Source organism: Vigna radiata, chromosome 6 (assembly GCF_000741045.1).
Source record: "Vigna radiata var. radiata cultivar VC1973A chromosome 6, Vradiata_ver6, whole genome shotgun sequence".
NCBI lineage: Eukaryota > Viridiplantae > Streptophyta > Magnoliopsida > Fabales > Fabaceae > Vigna > Vigna radiata.
In genome coordinates this window covers 20,504,585-20,525,532 of record NC_028356.1, presented here as the reverse complement: position 1 = coordinate 20,525,532, position 20,948 = coordinate 20,504,585, and the positions used below count along the sequence as shown (strand labels likewise).

The 20,948-nt window shown below is 35.5% G+C and overlaps 1 protein-coding gene across 2 annotated transcripts; it reads right to left on the bottom strand.

Moving 5' to 3' along the window:
• Nucleotides 1-1,147: 1,147 nt before the first annotated feature.
• On the bottom strand, nucleotides 1,148-17,483 carry LOC106765224 (leucine-rich repeat-containing protein 40). Of its 2 annotated transcripts, none has more exons than XM_022782251.1 (21): nucleotides 17,211-17,483; nucleotides 17,038-17,110; nucleotides 16,799-16,935; nucleotides 16,618-16,704; nucleotides 16,416-16,521; nucleotides 12,856-12,930; nucleotides 12,666-12,735; nucleotides 12,476-12,553; nucleotides 12,308-12,368; nucleotides 12,101-12,179; nucleotides 11,836-11,926; nucleotides 11,409-11,469; nucleotides 11,237-11,304; nucleotides 11,095-11,165; nucleotides 4,627-4,764; nucleotides 4,053-4,157; nucleotides 3,412-3,536; nucleotides 3,206-3,302; nucleotides 2,624-2,698; nucleotides 2,144-2,199; nucleotides 1,148-1,474 (listed from the first exon to the last, which is right to left on the bottom strand). In XM_022782251.1, exons 1-21 carry the CDS (start codon nucleotides 17,273-17,275, stop codon nucleotides 1,402-1,404), a joined length of 1,791 nt encoding a protein of 596 aa, XP_022637972.1. In that variant the 5' UTR covers nucleotides 17,276-17,483; the 3' UTR covers nucleotides 1,148-1,401. The 2 variants fall into 2 exon arrangements, with proteins under 2 accessions (XP_022637972.1, XP_014505250.1); XM_014649764.2 differs by having other exon boundaries at nucleotides 16,416-16,491; nucleotides 17,211-17,482.
• Between the last annotated feature and the right edge of the window lie 3,465 nt (nucleotides 17,484-20,948).

The window sequence follows — 20,948 nt, the reverse complement described above, 5'->3', positions numbered from 1 at the left end:
GAACTTAAAATAAAATCTATCAAGAGTGATTATGGAAAGGAGTTCCAAAATGAGAGTTTTGAAAACTTTTGTGAAGAACAAGGAATTTCCCACAATTTCTTTACAACTAGGACACCACAACAAAATGGTGTTATTGATAAAGAAAAATAGGGCTCTAGAGGAACTAGCTAGAACCATGTTTAATGAAGGATCTTTGTCTTAATACTTTTGGGCTGATGAAAAGCTTTCCAAAAAAAATTATTTTTCCTACTTTACCCTTAATTACTGTGTATCTTTTTTTTTTCAAAGGATGACCTAAACTGTATCAAATGAGTGTAACTTCCACGTGGGCATATGAAGCTACTAATATTCTAAGATTTATTTGATCGTTGATCGATCAATTTGAAGCTACTAATATTCTAAGATTTATTTGATCGTTGATCGATCAATTTGACTCTCCTAAGAGTCTGATCATGATAATAACTTATTTTTACATTCTAATAAAAGGTGATCGAACAATCATACACACTTCCCTTTTCTGTTTTTCCAATTTTTAATTTTCACTTTGAATATTAAATTTTAATGTTAATATAAAAAAAAAATCATTCCATAATCTTCATTTCTTTCATAAAAAAGTATTTTTGGAATTATTTCATAACACGTACTCTGTCTCTTTTTTTCATTTTTAGTTTATTTTTATGTCAAAATATACCCTACAGATTACAAATTTGACATGCTTTTTTTTTGTTCATAAATTTTACTTTATAGCAGCTAACATTTTGTTGACTCCTTGAACTTTCGTATATCATGTTTTCCTTCAGACATTCTCAAATGTAATTGTTCATTCAAATATAATTTTTCTTTCAATTTTTTAATCCAATTCTTTTTTATCACTAAATCAAATATGCACTAAATGATTAAAATAAACTACAATTATAATTCATATTCTTTTTAACTTCTTATTTTCATTTTGTTTATTTTTCCGACAATATTAGTTGTCAGATCTTAAAAAATCTGCAATGTTAATTTAATCCTCAAATTTTGCATACATTTGTTTATTTAATTTTTTATATTTAGAATAAAATATTTCCCGATGATATCTTAAATAAATGTTAGATCTAGCATTCAATAAGACCAAAATATAATTAAAATCATAAAATAAATCAAAGATCAAGCCACGCAAATTTCTTTGTAATATTAACCATTCAAGTTAAGAATAAGTTACATGAAATAACACACAAAAGCAGAGATGTACAACATCGGACAAGAATTGAACAAAATGAGACACTAACACAGATAAGGAAAATAAATCACAGTATCAACGTCGGAAAGATTGTGACACCAGGAACAAAATTGAACACTTTAAATATTTTTGTTCATGTTAAACATAACACTTTCAGAGGAGGAAAAAAAAAAAGAAAACTACTCTGGCAATTTGTCCTTCAAATAGTTCAGAACAGCTTTAGTTCCTTTAGACAAGACAGTCCTTCGAATGCTGAAACAAGTGAAGAAACATCAAAATTTTCACCAATCACGGTTATCAATTATAAGTTCATTTTGGACACCCAGCTTTCCCATATATTGAGATCTATATTTTTATTTCTGCTTTGTTAGGAACTCAAGCTGCATAGAATTTTACTTTTGCAGTCCAGTTGGTTAAGTAAAACCGTACATAATAGTAAGGGTAATTAAACTATACCCTTTGCAGTTTACCAATTGCTCAATTATTATATGTCTAAAACTCTAGTTAAATTAAGGGAAGTTGACAAAATTAATATTTTTCACTCCAATCAAAATTCATGAGGATTTAGTGACAAAATTTATAGGGTAAGTTGTGAAAGTGCTAAACTACATGGGGATAATTATGTAATTTCGCTAATACTAAGCACGTGTAAACATGGTTAAATTGGTGAGTCACAGAAGCGTCGAAGCACCATCCAATTCAACCAAGGACACAACGTTGATTATGGAAAGGCAGAAGAATGGGGGAATAATTTTAAAATGTAATTCTTGGCATTGACCCTTAGAATTTATTTTTCCTCATGTGAAAGATTGTTAAACCTGAAGCATAAATATATATATTTGCAAAACCCAGACTGCTGCCAAAAAAATAGTTCTCCATTCTTAGAAAGCACATCGAAAGGTTGGGGCAAGGGGAGGTTACCTTCTAAGAGGATTTCCATCAAGTCTCAACGCCTGCAGGCTTGGTTCCAGCAAACCCTAATCAAATAAATTACATATGATAAAAGTGAATCAAAGTGACATCATGGAGACGGAGTCAAAATAAATTCAATCAAATTTCCTGTTTGATCCTTGTTACATGCCCATCAGTGACACTTATTATATCACCCACTGTTTGTCGGAATACATTTGAATAGGAAATACAGTCACAGTAAAGAAATGAAACCACCCCTTTATCATGTATCATTTCTGTTTTCTAACCTTTTTTTATTAATATTAAACCTCTTTCTTAACTAATTATGTACATATTTTTGTTATGTTAATTATTTTTTTATTAAGCTATATTGTTTGGATTCTACTTAAATAATTACTTATAGGTATCTGTTGGAACTTTTGTCAGTTAGGTCAACAAAATTAACACCCACTCTCCCCTTTTGAGAGAGGGACTTTATATATTTCTCACCAGCTCAGGTGGAAGAACTGAGATGTTGTTATCAGATAGGTCAAGCTCCTTGAGAGAAGTGAGATTCTTTAACCCCTGAAAACAAGTTCATACGTAAGCAAAGGAAAAAAAAAAGTTCATATTTAAGCAAAGGAAAAAAGTTAATAGAAAAGATTAGTTAAATCGTTCGTAGTATACTGGACAAGACAAGTTTTAGGAGCTAAGTTTCCATTTGTGCGTCCATCTACATGACTCAAGCCCGAGAGGTCAAATTATACTTGAAATTCAGCTTTCTGATCACTAATAATTTAAGAAAGCATGTTAAAGAATTTAACGGAGAGAAAGATTGAAATATGACATTTCTCTTCAATCACAAGCCTATGGTAGAAAAAAAATTAAATTTTATGAACTTGTTACTGTGAGTACATTATCTATAGGATTTGAATTTAATAGGCACACATACAAACAGCTGGTCCCTAAGCTATTGTCATTATCTAAACAATATCAAGTTCAAGGATATTATCATAACTTTTCACGAGAAATAAATAAGCAAGCAGCTACACAAGCTTAATCCCTGTTTTCGAGTCATAGAAAAAATGTTACCACTGGAATTGATTGAAGGGAATTCTGACTCAAGTCTAGGATCCGTAGCTGATGCAGCCCCACTATATCTGATGGGACTTCACTGAGCTTCATTCTTCTGTTAGTTTTGTGATGTGAAAGTTAAGCCAGGCTCCCCAGAAGATAAAGGAATATGAAAGTTAAATCTGTGTAAGTGTGTGAAGTTTCTCACACTTGCCATAACCAACCTTAGGTAAATCTCTTGCAGGTAAGGCAAACTAGAAAACGCAGGTCCATCTAGTAATGAAGCTGCATTACCGCTTAGATCCAGGATCTGAAGCTTAGGCACCACTTCAAAGCCATCGGAAGGTATCTATAGTTCAAATGACAGATAAGGTCAGTCACACCATCATCTGATTTATATTTATGGCAGATAACAAAGCATGTAAACATAGAAATTTCACAACCAACAGTGTTTCTGTCACTAAAATCACTGACAGATACGGAGAGGAATTAATATATTCAGATGTTTCATAACATGCAGCAGAGTACATGCCTATTATAAAAATCTAATCACGTGAAATTTTGAGAAATACTAACTACTATTTTGGCAATATATCACTTCAACTGTCAATTATATAATAACTATGAGGAATTAAACCATACATTGACCTTTTATTTATTCTAAGATAACTATATAAATTGTTTGAAAAGCAATGACCATCAACGAGAGATAAAACATATTATTTCTGTGGATTTTACAATTTGAAAAACCATATTAACATTCATAAACTATTGTGTCCAATAACGGTCTATACACATGTTGATACCACCATTCATTTTATAAGAAAAAGAACAGAGAGAACCTCTCAGGATCATTAATTGTTACCTGTCTAAGGGAATTGTTGTCCATCTTCAAACTTGAAAGGCTTGAAAGTGATTTAAGAACTGAAGTTGGCCACTCTATAATTTGGTTCTTAGATAAAATCAATGTCTGGAAAGTGTACAACGTACAAATGAATTAATACATCATTTCAATCTGTAGCAGGTCCATTTCTGATCAGAATACCTAAGCAATCTTCCTAACCCTCAAACATCTATCAATCAACAAATTATCATTAAATCTGGAAACCTATTATCATTATTAACATATCCATAAATTGCTGAGACTAGATCTTCATGAAATAATCACTCAACAGAAAGAAAAGGGTTTACCATATTAAAAATGTTTAACTAAATACAAAGAAAATGAAGGTAACTGCAAAAAACATTTTCCTTCCAATTTAGTATGTTAAAGATCACTTTTGTTGTTGTATAATTTTCAGCGCAAGAACAAAAGTGGAATAATTGCAAAGAAAAATTCGTAAACAATAATTTAAGGTACGTGGAAAAATATGAAACAAAAACAAGAAAATGGTAGAAAAAATTACGGTCCTTATGAAAACCAGAAGATAAGGTTTAACCTGGAGTGAAACACAAGAAGAAAGTTGAACAGGCAACTCCCGGATGGAGTTTCTTGAAAGATCAAGTTTTATGACCTCCCCTGATTCCCACACTTCTGATGGGACAGCAGTTAATCCCAACCCCTCCATAGAAAGTTCCTGAAGACAATTATAAATAGATCGGTGATTAGAGGGGAAACGAATGTCCAGGTAAAGAAACTTAATGAAAGTTAAGTTAACAAAGAAATATATTTTTTGTTAGCCGATAATGGGATTACATTACACATATCAGAAAAACACAATAAGATTAACCCATTGTCAAACTACAATGTAATCAACTTCAATATTAACATGATTGGTACATAACAAACATAATCATTTTTTTTTTTGTTATTTTTATCCCCAAAAGATTCTGAAATTCTTACCAAAAGTAAAAAAAAAAAAAAAAAAAAAAAAAAAAAAAAAAATTGACCCTTTTTTCCCGTGACACAACACCATGTGCCTGACTATGCTTGAATTTTCACTAGAACATTTAAGTATCACCTAGTATCCTACTAACCTCTAGCATAAGAAAACATAAAGAATGAGTACCTTGGAAAAATCAAGTAATTTCAAACAACTATTTGGCACATGTATTATTCGGTGTATGCAATAGTACAAAGTGACTTTCCAATCGTGTTGAAGCAATTAATGCACATTGTGATATCAACACACAGACACAGTGATACGATATGTAATGTGTATGTTAGGAGGAAACATACTAAAAAGTAGTTGTTAGTTGGGTTGTTAGGTTGAGTGAGACTTTCTATATAAAGTGGGGTCTTTGTATGCAGGGGGATAGTTTTTGATGTTTGAGAATTGTTGACAGAATCATTGGCATCCTGTGGGAAGGGGAGCATTGTCCCTAGGAAGCATTCATGCGGTACTTGTTGCCTAGAATCAATAATGCGAGGTCTATTCAGTGAGTTTAGGAGTTTGCAGTGATTTTCCTAGTTTCCTCTATCTAGAAACCTGTTAGAAGTTGACTTTAAACCTAACTCAACTCCACAAAACCGACTTGTAGAGTGAGGTTTGCACCCACTTATATATACTTAATTGGCCTTATCTCTAGTCGACGTGGGACTTCCAACATACCCCCCTCATGCCGAGGTATATACATCTCGAGTGTGGGACTAGACATTAATGGGTGGTCCGGTAGCGGGTGGAACAATATGCCCAACAAACAACAAATATCGCTAGGATAGGCTTTTAACGATGACTCTGATAGCATGTTAGAAATGGACTTTAAGCCTAACTCAACCCCACAAAACCGGTTTGTAGAGTGAGGTTTGCACTCACTTATATACACTTAATTGACCTTATCTCTAGTCGATGTGAGACTTCCAACAAAACCTAACAATTTAATTTGACCTGCCAGATCAAGAAGAGGAAGAATCATGGAAGGCAAAGTGAATGCACTTGACGGGTGAGCCAATGTTTGGGGAAAACAAGAACAATAGTGAGGGAAAATATTCAAGAAATGAGACACAGATAAATTTCTTGGAACAAGAAATCCAGAACTCACATCCGAAAACACCAACACACACAGAGAAACACTGCAAACTATCTGTATTATTCTTGATGACAAAGAATACAAGGTATACAACCCAAACACTTCCAAGAGAGCCCTCTCCCTTCACACAGGATGCAATGGTCCTGTCTCTAAGATACAATAAAACAAAACATGTTTGTCCCTAGACACCCCTTCCATCTTGTTTATATCCTAACACATCTTATAAAGCTATCTCCTACCAGAACATAAAACAACTAACCTCCTAACAGCCCTAACTGTCCCCCTAACCTTCCTAACAACTTATGACCTATTTCTTTTGATTCCTTTTCCTCCTTTCATACACTCTCAAAGTTCTATCATTACTCGTCGGCCTTTGAACAACCTTATCCTCAAGGTTGAATTATGAGAAATGACTCCCTCATTGTCCTCTAATCCTCCCAGGTTGCAACTTTCGGTCCTCCTTCCTCTCAGTCAATGAGCACCTGCGACACTGGTTCTCCTGTATCTGATTTGCTCTTCTGTTGAGCACCTTGAGGGGCCAATAGACTAGACCTCCCCCTTGTAGGTCCTCCGATAGCTCCTTTTCAAACTTTTGGGTTCCCACTACCAATTTAAGTTGACACATGAAAGACATGGTGTATCCTAGCTATTTTTGACAGTTGAACCCTGAATGCCACTGGCCCTACCTGTTTGGTCACTTGGAAAGGACAATAATACCTGGCAGACAACTTTGGGTGCAATCCGATAAGCATGGATGCTTGCCTATGGGGTCTGATCTTCAAGTATACCCTGTCCCCTTCCTTGATCGTTGTTGGCCTGGTTTCCAATTGGCAAATTTGGCCATTTGATCGTGCGACCTCTCTAAATGGTATCTCAGTTGTTTGAGAGCCTCGCCCCTGGTCTGCAGTTCTTGTGCCATTGCTTCCAACACAGTTTCTCCTACTACAAACCAAGATAGAGATGGTGGAGTTGTCCCATAACCACTTCAAAGGGCATGCACTTTGTTGAACCCTGGTAGCTGGTGTTATACCAGTATTTTGCCCATGGTAGAACAAAACTCCAACTTTTAGGCTGTTCTAAACTAAAGCACCTTAAATACATCTCTAGAATACTGTTGAGAACTTTTGTTTGTCCATCTATTTCTAGATGGTAGACAATACTCATTAGCAGCTTGATGCAATGACTCTTCCCTCCATTTCTTTCTCCCTTCAATGATTCAACAAGTAGAACCAATTGATAGATTTCTTGAAACAAGAAATCCAGAACTCACACCTGAAAACACGAACACTCACAGAGAAACACTGAAAACAATCTGCATTATTATTCTTGATGACGAAGAATACAAGGTATAAGCCCGGACACTTCCAAGAGAGCCCTCTCCCTTCACACAAGATGCAATGGTCCTGTCTCTAAGATACAACAAAACAAAACATGTTTGTCCCTAAACACCCCTTCCACCTTATAAAGCTACCCGCTACCAGAACATACAACAACTAACTTCCTAATGGCTCTAACTATCCCCCTAACCCTCCTAACAACTTATGACCTATTTCTTTTAATTCCTTTTCCTCCTTTCATACACTCTCAAAGTCCTATTAAACACAGTTTCCAAGAAATGAAAGAAATGATGCAGAAGTCCAAGAACCACAAAAGGGGCTCAAAAGGAAGTGAGAATTCTGTTAAGAGAGGAAAAAAGGGAGGGATAGAGGAACTTCTTCAAGATATCATGAAAGGAGAGAAAAAGGTAAAGACGGGTAGGGATGCTGAGAAAGATAGTCTGTATGACATAAAGAAAGCAAAGAAAACTCTTAGATGGAGGAGAAAATTTAATCAATTGGGAGAAGAAAAGAGAAGAGGGTGTCATTGACAATAATGGAACTAGGAAGGGTGAGGAAGAACCACTTTGCCCGTGGGTTGAAAGAGGGGAGTTGTCCACTGTTAGAATATTTATCCTATTTATCATCATTATATTATGTCTAGGGTTATCCTATATATCATGATTATATTGTGTCTAGGGTTACTCTATTTATCATGTACTTTGTATCACAACTTTCCTACATATAGAATGAGTGAGAGGGATTTTTCAAGCCCTCGAGAATTATTTTATAGTTTCAATCTTAACGTGGTATCAAAGCAAGTTGTCTGAGTCTCTTCCTACTCTGTCTTTGTTGCCGTCGGTGGCTACCACAGCCATCGACAGCCTTAAAAAAATTGTCTTTTCTGAAATTAGCAATCATGTTCTTCTAATCTCATTATTTGCAGTATTCTTTTCGCTGTTTTCCGTTGTCATTACCACCGACCGCCATTGTCTGTCGTCGTCTGTCGTTGCTCACCGTCACAGTTTCGTCCGATGACCAATGGATCTGGATCGCCTCCTCGAGCGATAGCCAACCCCGCAGGTGTCGACGGCTAGTTCTCATCCAGCCACTGCCACGCACGCCACATCTGCCCGACATTCACCGCCGCTACTGTCACGTTTTCTCCGACAAAGTTAAGGGTTTTATGTGCCTTAAGGAGTGCGACCCATCCCTGGTGGTTGCTGTCTCATTCTCCTCCACACACATCGTCACGCACGACTTCTCTCAGACCAGCTTCCGACGCGTGTTTGTCATGCGCCACCTTCCCAGTGTCAGAATCACATTGTGACACCCTTCCAAGCATCCATCGCAAGTGGATTGCAAATTCGCCCTTGTGACAACCACTTGCAACCCGAGATGCATCAAAATAATTGGGAAATCCCAATTTCTCTCCGAAACCCTAAAATAAAAATTCCCTAAATCTCTTTCTATTTTCGTTCTACAAGCCAATCCAGGGATACCTCCATCGTTTTGTTGTTCTGACCCTATGAATGTTTCTAGGGTGGAAGAAAGTAATTCGGTTTGGAGTCACTAGCAGAAAATGCTGTCCCCGCCAACTCCACATAATTTCTCTCAAGAAGTTCTCACTTCTTTACTTTCTTGCAGATTAACCTCTTTTCCTTCGGTTTTAAGGTTGTCAAGATCTGAATGAGTGTTTAACTCTTTTCGATTGGTTATGGAGAAAATTGGGGTTAATGGTGTTTTCTAAGTTGGATGAAGGATAACGATGATGAGGAAATTGATGATTGAATATGTCTTGAAGTGAAGGTATGGAGATTATGAAATTAAAGAGTCATGATCTCTTGGTGAATGGAAGTGAAGATGGGATGAGAGAAGTCTTCCAGATGAAAAAATAAATAAATAAATAAAAGAAAAGAAAAAACTATGTTTTAGCATTGTAGCTCTGTTTTAACATTGTTCCTTAACCTCCTTTCATAATGTGTGTTTAGCTTTGTATGTTGTAGCAGCTGTGATGCTCCTGTTGGATGTCATTTATTTTCAAGACTCAAAGGACAATCGGTGGTTAACACCAAGGAATTTCAACACCAAAGTCATAGGTTAAAGGTTGCTCATGGCATGAGGGAGTCTATTTCTAGCGAGATTCAAAATCTTAGTCAACAATTTCACCAACTCTTTGTCAGATCTGTTTTTGGGTACTTTGATGAATAAAGGAGACTATTATGATCTTCCACTATCACGATTTGTCATCGACACACCATCATTTATGTCATTCGCCGTGAGGGGAGTATGTTTCCAGCCACTGCAGGCCCCACCGGTCAGAGATGGCAGTCCCTGCAGTTGTCACTTTCAGCCATTGCAGGCCTATCACCCTATCAGTCAGTGACGGCAGTCCCTGCAGTTTTGTCGCTTTCAGCCACTGCAGGCCCCATCCTTACTTGATGGCAACCTAGTCCCAACAGTTTGTCATTGTCCTCCTTTGTCAAAGTCATTCTAGTTGAAGTTTCATTGTGCTAGTTGAAGTTTCGCAGTTGTCCACCACTGTCCAATCCATAAGCTGTTGTTAGTTGTTCTTCGACCAGTAATTGCACATCTATTTGCCGCACACTCTTTAAGACAGATCATATATTTCAAATTGAGTTTACCTATTCCAAGCTTGGTTCATACAATCTGTATGCTCCAGTTTGAGGGAGAATGTTAGAATATTTAACCTATTTATCATTATTATATTGTGTCTAGGGTTACCCTATTTATCATGATTATATTGTGTCTTGGGTTAATCTATTTATCATGTACCTTGTATCACAACTTTCTTATATATAAATGAGAGTGAGAGGGATCTTTCAAGCCCTCGAAAATTATTTTACAGTTTCAATCTCAAGTAGGAAGATATTTTCAGAAATCTTCTCTCTAGAGTTGGATTCCCTTTAACTTATGGAGATAATCCTTCTCAAGCACAAGTTACTTTGAGGAAGAAACTTCTGATGGATGTTGGTACTGATCTTCAGGTCTATCATGACGATCTTGCAAAAGTGAGGTGCTTGTTTCTACCTACCAAGCTGTTTGGTAGATGTCAAGGGAAGAAGGCCCCCAAAGCTGATGAATCTTCCCCAAGTTTGATGAATCTGCTGATGGGAGATCAAGTCTTGCAACATGTGTTAATCCAAGGGCAGAAAGAAAGCCCTGAGGAAGCCATGTGGGAAATTGTTGCAACAATTAAGGGCCAGTTTCTAGACTTCAACCTTGAGGACAAGGTTGTTTATGCAGCGGCATGTAGTGATAAGATATGTAATGTGTATGTTAAGAGGAAACATTAAAAAGTAGTTGTTAGTTGGGTTGTTAGGTTGAGTGAAACTTTCTATACAGAGTGGGGTCTTTGTATGCAGGGGGGTAGTTTTTGATGTTTGAGAATTGTTGATAGGATCATTGGCATCGTGTGGGAAGGGGAACATTGTAATACAAGATCTATTCAGTGAGTTTAGGAGTTTGTAGTGGTTTTCCCCGTTTCCTCTATCTAGAAACCTAACACAGTCTACAAACAGGTTATCATAAAAAAAAAAAAAGAAAAAAAAAAAAAAAAAAACTATGGAATTAATATTTTCCTTTTAAGAGAAGCAACACCTTTGAAGTGATAGATAATCGGGTAGCCATTGTGATCACCTCTTCTTTTGATGGGGTTACAGCTTCAGAATCTGCAGAAGAATTTTACAATATTATACCTAACACAAGTAAAATGCATAATGGATCTAACATTGTAAGATACCTTCATCCACAGAGAGTCGGCTTCGGAGAAATTTCAGTAATGCTGGTGTGGGTCCAGATACTAATGAGCTGGTGAGAAGAAAAAAAAATATTAGAGGAATATATATATATATATATATATATATATATATATATATATAAATGTTAACCTCTGAAAGGACCATTTTCTGTACCTTCGAAGAGTTCTCAAAGGATTTCCACTAAGCAGAAGTTTTCTCAATGTAGTCATTTTTCCTAAACAAGAAGCAAAAGGTAGAGATTCAATGTCAGCGAAGAGAAATGTCTACCTTGAGAGGACAATAAAGTATACCCAGGTCCAGCACCTGTAATTATTGTTTATTTAGAACTAGCTATCACAGGGAATGATGCCCTGTATTTACAATTTTACTAATCAATTTCTTTGCAATTCTTTTAGATACTGAAATCAGTAGAGTTGAGATAAAAAAGTGTGTGTGTGTGTGTGTGTGTGTGTATATATATATATATATATATATATAACCATTGCATATTTACTCTAGAACTAGTATGCTTTTAGTTACAAATTTTTTTTCAAAATAAAGAAACTATACTTATCATAGTACCAAAACTTGCTGACCTTACCCATTTCAGGGGGTAACCCACTCAATGAATTATTAGAAAGATCTAAAACTAAAAGACTCAACTTGCATGCCTCTACTGGGTAGTCCTTCAGCTGTGAATACACAACATCAATAAACAATTGAATTAATAATCAAGTATTGAGGGAGAAGAGAACAAACTATCAGAAGACGAAAATTGTAATATTTTTTTTAGCTTCAAGGGAGTAGAGAGCTTTAACAATCAATTATTTCCTCTAAATATTGTTTCTAAACACGCTACTTCCTACCTGGTTAGACTGAAGATCTAAAGTCCCAAGTCGAGAAAGGGCCCCTATCTCCACTGGTACTATAGAAATATTGTTATTCCTAAATAGAGAGGAAAATATAAACACACAATGTATGAGAAACGCAGATGGTTTAAGAAGAAAGTAAAACAAAGCACAGTATGCTTTTAATAATATGAAGACTTGCATCGGAATAGGTTAGAATTTGACCCCAAATAAAGCTCTGTAAGTGAATGACAACCATTGATTGATGAAGGGATTGCGGATATTCCTGCACAGATTGACACATAATTTCTAAGTCAGAATGTATAATGGAGAAACCAAAAGAAATAAAAAAAAAAAAAAAAAAAAAAGTTGACCATTGTTTAAAAAACTCACTGTTTTGATGAAGGTCAAGACGAATTAGACGTGAAAGGCCTCCAATGCTGACTGGTAACACTGTCAGCAAATTTTTTGCTGTAGCAAGTGTAATAACGGAAAAACATTTGCCACATCAAAAAATTTACAAATAGGAATAAAATAATTAATTGATATTATGCATTTACTTTAGAGAATAAAGGACCCTTACATGCATTGAATTCGGTAAGCATGGTCCATGATGAAATGAGATTTTCTGATATCACTGATAGCTTGTTTCCCTGGCAAAGACAAAAAGGTAATGAACAGAGAGCACTAGTTAATGAAACCCTAATTTTTGAAAGGTTTCAGGAGATGTTTGCAGTCAACTAATACACTAAATTTTTGCTACTAATTACTACCTCCATATCTAGCTTAGACAATTTAGAGCAATTTGCTAAATCTTCTGGCAAGCTGGTAAAAAGATTGTTTGATCCCTGCATTATAAGCCTCACTTCATCAAACAGCACGTACAAGAATTTTACATGAATAAAGAGTTACACCAATAAATAGAAAAAAGTTGTAATTGGTTTTAGTTCAATTGTAAAGCCAGGTAACGTATGTAAGGAAAATTTCACAGCCACCAATTTGAACTAAACACAATCTTCATCAATAGATTTAAGTATGCTGAATGACCTAAATCAAGAATTTTACATGAATAAAGACTTACACCAATAAATAGAAAAAAGTTGTAATTAATTTTAGTTCAATTGTAAAGCCAGGTAATGTATGTAAGGAAAATTTCACAGCCCCCAATTTAAAGTAAACGCAATCTTCATCAATAGATTTAATACGCTGAATGACCTAAATCAAGGACCAAGAAATAAAAATATATAACCACAAAAAGGTAAACTACAGAATCCATTCGCTAAACTTGTGCTCAATTCGTTTGACTTTGGGGTAATAGGAAGATAATACATATCAGGCGAAGACCATTATCAAGAGTCTTGGATGCATGTCTTCATATTATTAAATTCTAGTGCAGTCAGGGGATCTTGACATAATCTATCATCAATATCAATGTCCAATTATATTTTAAAGTCGAGAGGTAATGCATGTGATGTCACAAAAATAGAAAGATAATAGACAGTCTGCACAGCATCGGCTTGAGTTCATGCATGTGATGTCACAAAAATAGGTTCAAGCAATTCTCTTCTAAGAAATCCACCATTTTGAAGTGGCGAGAAGAAACTTCACAAATGAAAGGGTAATTTATGTCAAAAGGAGACTGATAGGATATGTAATGTATTAGACATTGTAGACAGTTTTTAGATAGTTTGGCAAAAGTAAAAATAGAAGTCAGTATGAAGTGGTTAGGGGTAGTTAGGAGGAGTTTAAACAGCAGTTAGGGGAAGTTTTAATTAGTAGTTAGGCAATTTCTGTCTTTTAAGGAAGGGGGGTGTTCTAGTTCTAGATGTTGAGTGTATTTTGTTTCAGAACACAGCATGTCCTGTGTAGAAGGGAATTTCTTCCCTCCGAAGCTATTGGATGTTTTCATGTATTATGTTTTTCGGAATTAGAGTGTTATTTACATTGTGTAGTAAGATTTGTGTGTTAATTTCTTAAACTGAATTATAAATCTAGTTTCTTGTCTCCAAGAAACCTAACAAATTGGTCCGACCTGCCGGATCAGTCAAACACCATAGAGAGTAGAGTGAGTACATTAGAGAGAGCTTTTGAGGAGAATAGAGAGGAAACTAGAGCCAACTTTCAAAGGTTCGGAGATATGATGGAGGATATCTTGAGAAGACTCAAACATGGAAAGAGAGTCAGATGGAAGTAAAGGTTCTGTGTATGGAGATATAGTGGGAAGAAGAGAAAAGGATATCAGTGAAGAGGAAGGTGGAGACCAAGACTGTGATGGGAATGTTGTGACTCTTGCTTCTCAGGATGAAGTTGCAAAAGTTGTTGGTTTTAATGGGGATAGTGTGGTAGGTCTTGGTGAATATGTCAAAACAGTGAACGAGGGTGAAGATAGAAGAAAGAAGGCCGAATGTGGTGGTAACATTGTAACCATTACTTCTGGGAGTAAAGTAAAAGATGAGGCTGTTTTGAGTGTAGATGGTTCAAAGGTAGTTGGTGTTGGGACAGAAAATGTTTTTGAAGTCCAGAACATCACAGGAACAACAGAAGTACACCTAACCATCAATAACATGGGAAAAAATGCAATCAAGGGGTTCAAGAGCTGGCAACAGAAATTTCATAACCTTTCTTGGGAAGATCTTGCAACACCTCAACTAAGGATAGTTGAAGGGAACAAGGGAAACATGTTATTTGAGAGTTTGACAGCAGTAACACAGATTGGGAGTGTGGAAATTTCACATGAGAGGATGGCAGCAGTAAACCCAACATCAGAAAACCAGTTGGGGGAGCATTTCTTGACAAAGTGGCAGGCCCTATGCAAGAAGGACAAGAAAGTTGGGCGATCTCCCTTTTGTCTTGGGTTACTTATCTGTTATGGAAATTAATTGCTAGCAAACTCCAGTAATAAACTTGTTGATTTTGGAAGCCAAGTCAGATTGTTTATTAAGCATATGTTTGCAAAAGATTTTGTTGTCAAAGTTAGATCTTTGCAGATTCAAGGATTAATCCAACGACTGAAAGGAATCCTTGAGGCAATCGCATGGGAAGTTGTCGCAACAATTAAGGACCAGTTTTTAGATTACAATCTTGAGGACAAGGTTGGTTTGCAATGACGAGTAATGATAGGATATGTAATGTATTAGACATTGTAGATAGTTTTTAGATAGTTTGGCAAAAGTAAAACATAGAAGTTAGTATGAAGTGGTTAGGGGTAGTTAGGAGAAGTTTAAAAAGTAAGTTAGGGGAAGTTTTAATTAGTAGTTAGGCAGTTTTTGTCTTTTAAGGAAGGGGGGGTGTTCTAGTTCTGGTTGTTGAGTGTATTTTGTTTCAGAACAGGGCTTGTCCTGTGTAGAAGGGAATTTCTTCCCTTGGAAGCTGTTGGATGTTTTCATGTATTATGTTTTTCAGAATTAGAGTGTTATTTACACTGTGCAGTAAGATTTGTGTGTTAATTTCTTAAACTGAATTATAAATCTAGTTTCTTGTCTCCAAGAAACCTAACATAGACATACGGTGGTAGAGAGAAATGCCACAAGCATGCAATTAACAGGAAAGTAACTAATTCTTTGGCAGTGCCAGTGACAGGAATTGGACAAATCTTCTTCGAACAAGAAAATAATCTGGCCAACAAATTGCAGTACATCACTGTTTATCAGAAAGGAAACTACTTCCTTAATCATGCACTCAAAAGAAAAATTACTCCATTAATTGTAGTGCAGTTTGGAATTTGGATACTGGTCTTAGAAGTATCCAAATATTATCAATTAGAATGTTTAACATTAACATAGAACAAAGTGAACCCCTAAAGAAGCTTGAACACTTCAAAGAAGTAGCTGTGCCCATTTTTTTCTCTTTTATATTTTACAATTTTATTACAATACAAATGAGAAATATCATAATAATTACATTAATATTAGTCATATTTATAACATTTTATTATTCCTACAATGAATCATGTTGACTTTTAAAGCATTGGTTCTCTTTGATTCTTCTTTTTTCTTTTTACACATTTCCCCGTATTGATTTAAGACTTGTGATTTATTTTAATGTTACACTAATTTTATATTTTAAAATTATAATAGATGTTTCAAGTTCCATAATTTTTAAAACTTGTCAGACATCACTGTTCCATGTTGTGTCCATACTTTCTAGTGGGCTCCATAAACAAATGCCTTTTATAGGCGTCAAAATAATAAATAAACTTGATAGCATTTCAAGGTCTAATTCACAATATCACAAGCACAATTTGAAAATACCCATTTTCTGCAAGATGAGCAGCATAAGCCAATTGCACAAATAACATCTACTCTCCGAAGTTTCAGCAAGACATAGTCATTACCTTTAAGTCCGACAATTCTAAGCATCTGCCAAGCGAGCTTGGAAGCTCCGTGAGCCTATTATTTGAACAATCAAGCCTAGACAAGCAAATGCAAAAGCCGAGCAGCATGCAAGTCAAACATGCAAACAGAGTAAGTACAAAGGGAAGCAAACTTCCTCATATCAACCAACCTAGAAAAAAAAAGAAACATAATTGAGCATACTTAACAAGCGATGCTGCCGATCCAATCTCCTCGGGTATTTCAATTATTGAATTGAACGAAACATCCAACATCTTCAACTGAGGCAACCTACAAATAAGAAACAAACAACAATAAAAAATCCAGCAACACATTTTCAAACTAAAACAGTAACAAGCAAAACTGAAGCGTTACAAAAACTCACTCTCCGATAGCAGAGGGAAGCTGCGTGAGACAGTTGTGGCTGAGATTCAGCACAACGAGAAAAGGCAAATTCCTCAGATCTTCCTTCAACAATCCAATGCTATTGTGAGCCAGAATAAGCTTCTGAAGCTCCACAGCCTGTAAATTTCGTTCGATTGCATTGCATTTCATTTCCTTTTAAATTTCATTCCGTTTTCCTATTCAAAATGAAACTTCTGTTCAATTTAAAATGTACGTTACCTCCCACCACTTGTCGTCGTCCCCGCCGCCACCGAGCCCCTCCAGATTCCGGTAAACCTCGTCGGGAATTTCTCTGCAAATGGAAACAACAGCAATAGCAACCCTCCAATGAATTGAAATAACGGAAAACATAAAAATGAACGGAGCAGTGGAAAGAGTTGGATAGGGCTTACGTGAGGGAACGATTGGAGAGGTTGAGAGAACCAGAGGCTCTCGCCGCTTTCAGCAACCGATTCATGGCACCGTGTTCAGATCAGATCCAGCGGAGACGAAGAATGCGTTCCAAATTTCAAATGATTTTCGAAAGAAGAATAATAATTATAACAATGATTCTTTCATAGCATCAGAACTTCACAAGCTTGCTTATGAAATCAAGAACATGACAGTACAGTGTTTAAATGAACTGCTTGTCTCCGATTTGGTGCAATTTCAATTAAGCTTGGTGTTAAAACATAACTAATCATGTTAAAGGAATGGCTAAACCAAAACTTAAAGATATCTCATTGTATTTTGAGTAAATTATTAATTTAGTCTCTATTTTAATCTAATTTGTTAAATTTGGTTCTTATTTTACTTCGTTAAGTTTTTATTTTTGTTAATTTTATTTAATTTAATCATTTTTATTAACATTGTCTAAATAATTATCTGAATAATTAACTGAATAGTGTATGGCTTTGTCTATCATTTTGCCTCATTCCATCTCCTTTGTATCTTCCATTATTAAAAGATTATTTCTCTTTTTATTTTTCCTAATCATTCATTCACTTCCATCCTATCAAACACCTTCCACCCAACAATTCATCATCTTCTTCTTTCTTTTTTTTTCTCCGCTTAGTCTTAATGTACCCAAAAAACTTTAGTGCGAAAATTGTTGATTAAGAAGCATGAGCACACCTAAAACTCTAATTCAGGAGTACACTTTGAGATGAGTAACTCAAGCAACACCTTCCATTAACACCACGAACTCATCTTTTACTTCCTTCTCCAATCACTTCTAATAAGGGACATACCTTTCTCTTTCAATCATTATAATTAAATATAACATTGCAATTGTAGGTGATTTAGTGAAGCATAATTTGGTGTTAATGTTGCTTCCTCTTAAAAAAAAAATAGGCTTAATATCATTGTCGGTCCCAATTTTTATCAGTTTTATTCGAAATAGTTTTAATTTTTTTAAAATGTTCAATGTAGTCTTAAACATTGTAATTTACGTTCAATTAAGTCTTTTTTTCAAACAACGCTTAAATCGTTAACGACCAAATGTCTAGTTGTGCTATCAGTGAATGAGATGTCATTTATTGGCTCATGTAGACACTTTAAGGCATAGTGAGGTGGATTCTGAATGACATGCCATTTATTTAATGAAACCCATACTTTTATGAGGGTGGAATCTCAAATTAGGGTTTTTACTTTTCTTTTGTGAAAGCCATAGTGACGTTGGAGGTTAAGGAATCTTCTTCCCAATCTTAGTGGTTGATGAGCCATGTTTGCTCCTCAATCTTCTTCTTCGTGTTGCAATAGCTTGGGACACCGAAAAGTTGTCATTCTTTTCATAGTGGTGGTTCAATGGGGCTAGGGATAAACCCCATTTACAATTATGGTGAGATGGCAATAATAAAAATGGTTAGAAGTTCAAAGAATGCTGGAAGATATTTTTGGGGTTATCGTAACTACAAGGTTATCTGAATAAAAGCATTTTTAATTAAACCCTATTTTTTTATGTGTTGGTAATTAACATTGTGTTTGAAGTTTTCATTGTTGATGAATAACAGAGTGGAGCTGGTAATGTGATGTGTTGTAACTATTTCAAGTGATGCAATGAAGAAAATGTTGATGAAAGGGATGTTTTTATTGCAAGGGAAAGGAGGAAGATTTATGATATGGAAAACACGGTGAAAGCTTTGAAAAAAAGGATCCAATTATTAGTAGCAGTGATGGGTGTTGTTAGTGTAGTGAACATACTTATGTAGTGTGTGTTTTTAGGTTGATGAGTTGTGTGTGTTTTTGTTCAAGTGTTCATGCGTTTTAGGTGGCCCTAATCTGGTTTAATTTAGTGTTTTTAGGACAATGAAGTTGAAGTTTTGTAATGTTAAGGTTGGACGTTTGTGTTTTGTAATGAATGAAGGAATGAAATTTGTATCATTAAGTAATTGTTTAATGAAGTCCCCATTTCAGTTAATTATTGGCGAATGTGGTCCCTGTGATGATGACTGATGTGTGCATAAAATGAAAGTTCTAAAATGCAAAATCAAAATAACAATATCTTTGCAACTGTAGAAATTAGAAAAACGATATCTTTGCATAAACAGAACTCAGCTCATGCTTACATGTAAGTATTTAAATAGAAACATCAAAACATTATAATGGTCTCTTAATTAGTAAAGTACATTAAAACATATCCAATGCCTAATGGAAGCCATTTCCAAATGCTTAGTACGCAAGTGACCATTTCGAACAAAACAAAAGTACACAAAATTTATAACATTATAAACCACATGGTCTCTTAATTGGTAATTTGTCCCTTCTGATTGGCTGAGTTGGTTCTTCTCTGGATTCCTGTGTTTGTTGGGGTGGTGCTTCAGATGGTTGTGTCATTTTCTTAATTGGTGGTTGGGGTGGTGCTTCAGATGCTTGTGGTAGGTCTGCTTCATCTTGAGGACGTAAGGGGCAATGATTTCTGTTATGCCCAACAATACGACAAATCCTTAATTTTGTTGCAGTGGTCACCTTTGGTCATTTGGGTTTCATCCCTCCTTAGCTCCCATTGCTCCAACCTTCTTTTTTTCATACTACTCTGGATCTAAATTTAAGAACTTCATGGTTGCAATTGCATGGCAACAAGGGATCCCATCAATGAGCCACTTCTTGCACGTACAATCTTGATTGTCTAGGTTGACTGTAAACTTGTTTGTAATCACTACAAAATGCCTAACTATAAACATTTTTTCTCCAAACCAACTCCCATGAAGTAATCAGTGAATATGTTGGAAAACAGGTAGGCTTTTTTTTACACCAAGAAGGGGGGTGAATTGGTGGGTTTTCAAAATCAGAATCTTTTTGCAATCTTTAAATCAAAGTATAAAACTTTACAAAACTTTCTTAGCAGGGATAGAGAAATTCAAACACTGGTTTTTATACCGGTTCGGCCTTAATGCCTACATCCAGTGTCTTTCCACTACCAGGAAGTAATTGCACTATAACGGTCAAGGTTTTTACAGCAAGGAATTTATAGAAGACCTCCACATCAAAAATATAAATCTCTTCTCTAACCCTCTAACCAAAATATAGCCAAAATAATACAGCAAGACTTGTAGCAAGATGTCCCCTCTCCTGTAATCTGCAAAACCACTTTGAACAGTCCTCAAACTGAACTAGACTCCATGACTTTATCCCCTGTAGTCACAACAGGTACACACAACAATCACCACGGATGCTAAACCAGAATCTTGATCAACCAGAAACACCTCAATGTGCATATATGTCATCAAGTAGTGAGCGCATAATCAATCTCCTTTTGAATCTCCTTCAAGAAATATCACCACCATCTTCTTGACGAGTTCTTGGAGCTCTATAATCCAGAGAAATCAATCTGAAACAAAATGTGAAAATTTTAGATCATCAAAAGTCTTAGAACAACTTCATGTTCTGTCTATTTATAGAATTCTGTTAATCAAACGCTCCCTTAGTCAAATATGCTACTAATCCAGTCGACTATGTTAAAACAGTTATAAAAGTAAAGTCAAACCAGTAGCAGTCAGTCAAACAAAATAAATGCTCATTCAATATAGTTGACTTTTAATCAATGCTCAACTAACTTTTGAAAATATAGTTGTTATTGTTCATGAGCATAATGAAATTTCAAAGCAAACAACTAATACAGTCGAATGTGTGACGCACACAATCGACTTCAA

What these genes read in the sequence shown, in the direction of transcription:
- LOC106765224 (XM_022782251.1), bottom strand. Translation starts at nt 17,275, where the DNA reads ATGAATCGGTTGCTGAAAGCGGCGAGAGCCTCTGGTTCTCTCAACCTC. An exon ending in TAGATCTTCAGTCTAACCAG is followed by an intron (nt 11,927 to 12,100) that starts GTAGGAAGTAGC and finishes GTGTATTCACAG; the next exon opens with CTGAAGGACTACCCAGTAGA. An exon ending in TGGGTTACCCCCTGAAATGG is followed by an intron (nt 11,470 to 11,835) that starts GTAAGGTCAGCA and finishes CTTCTTGTTTAG; the next exon opens with GAAAAATGACTACATTGAGA.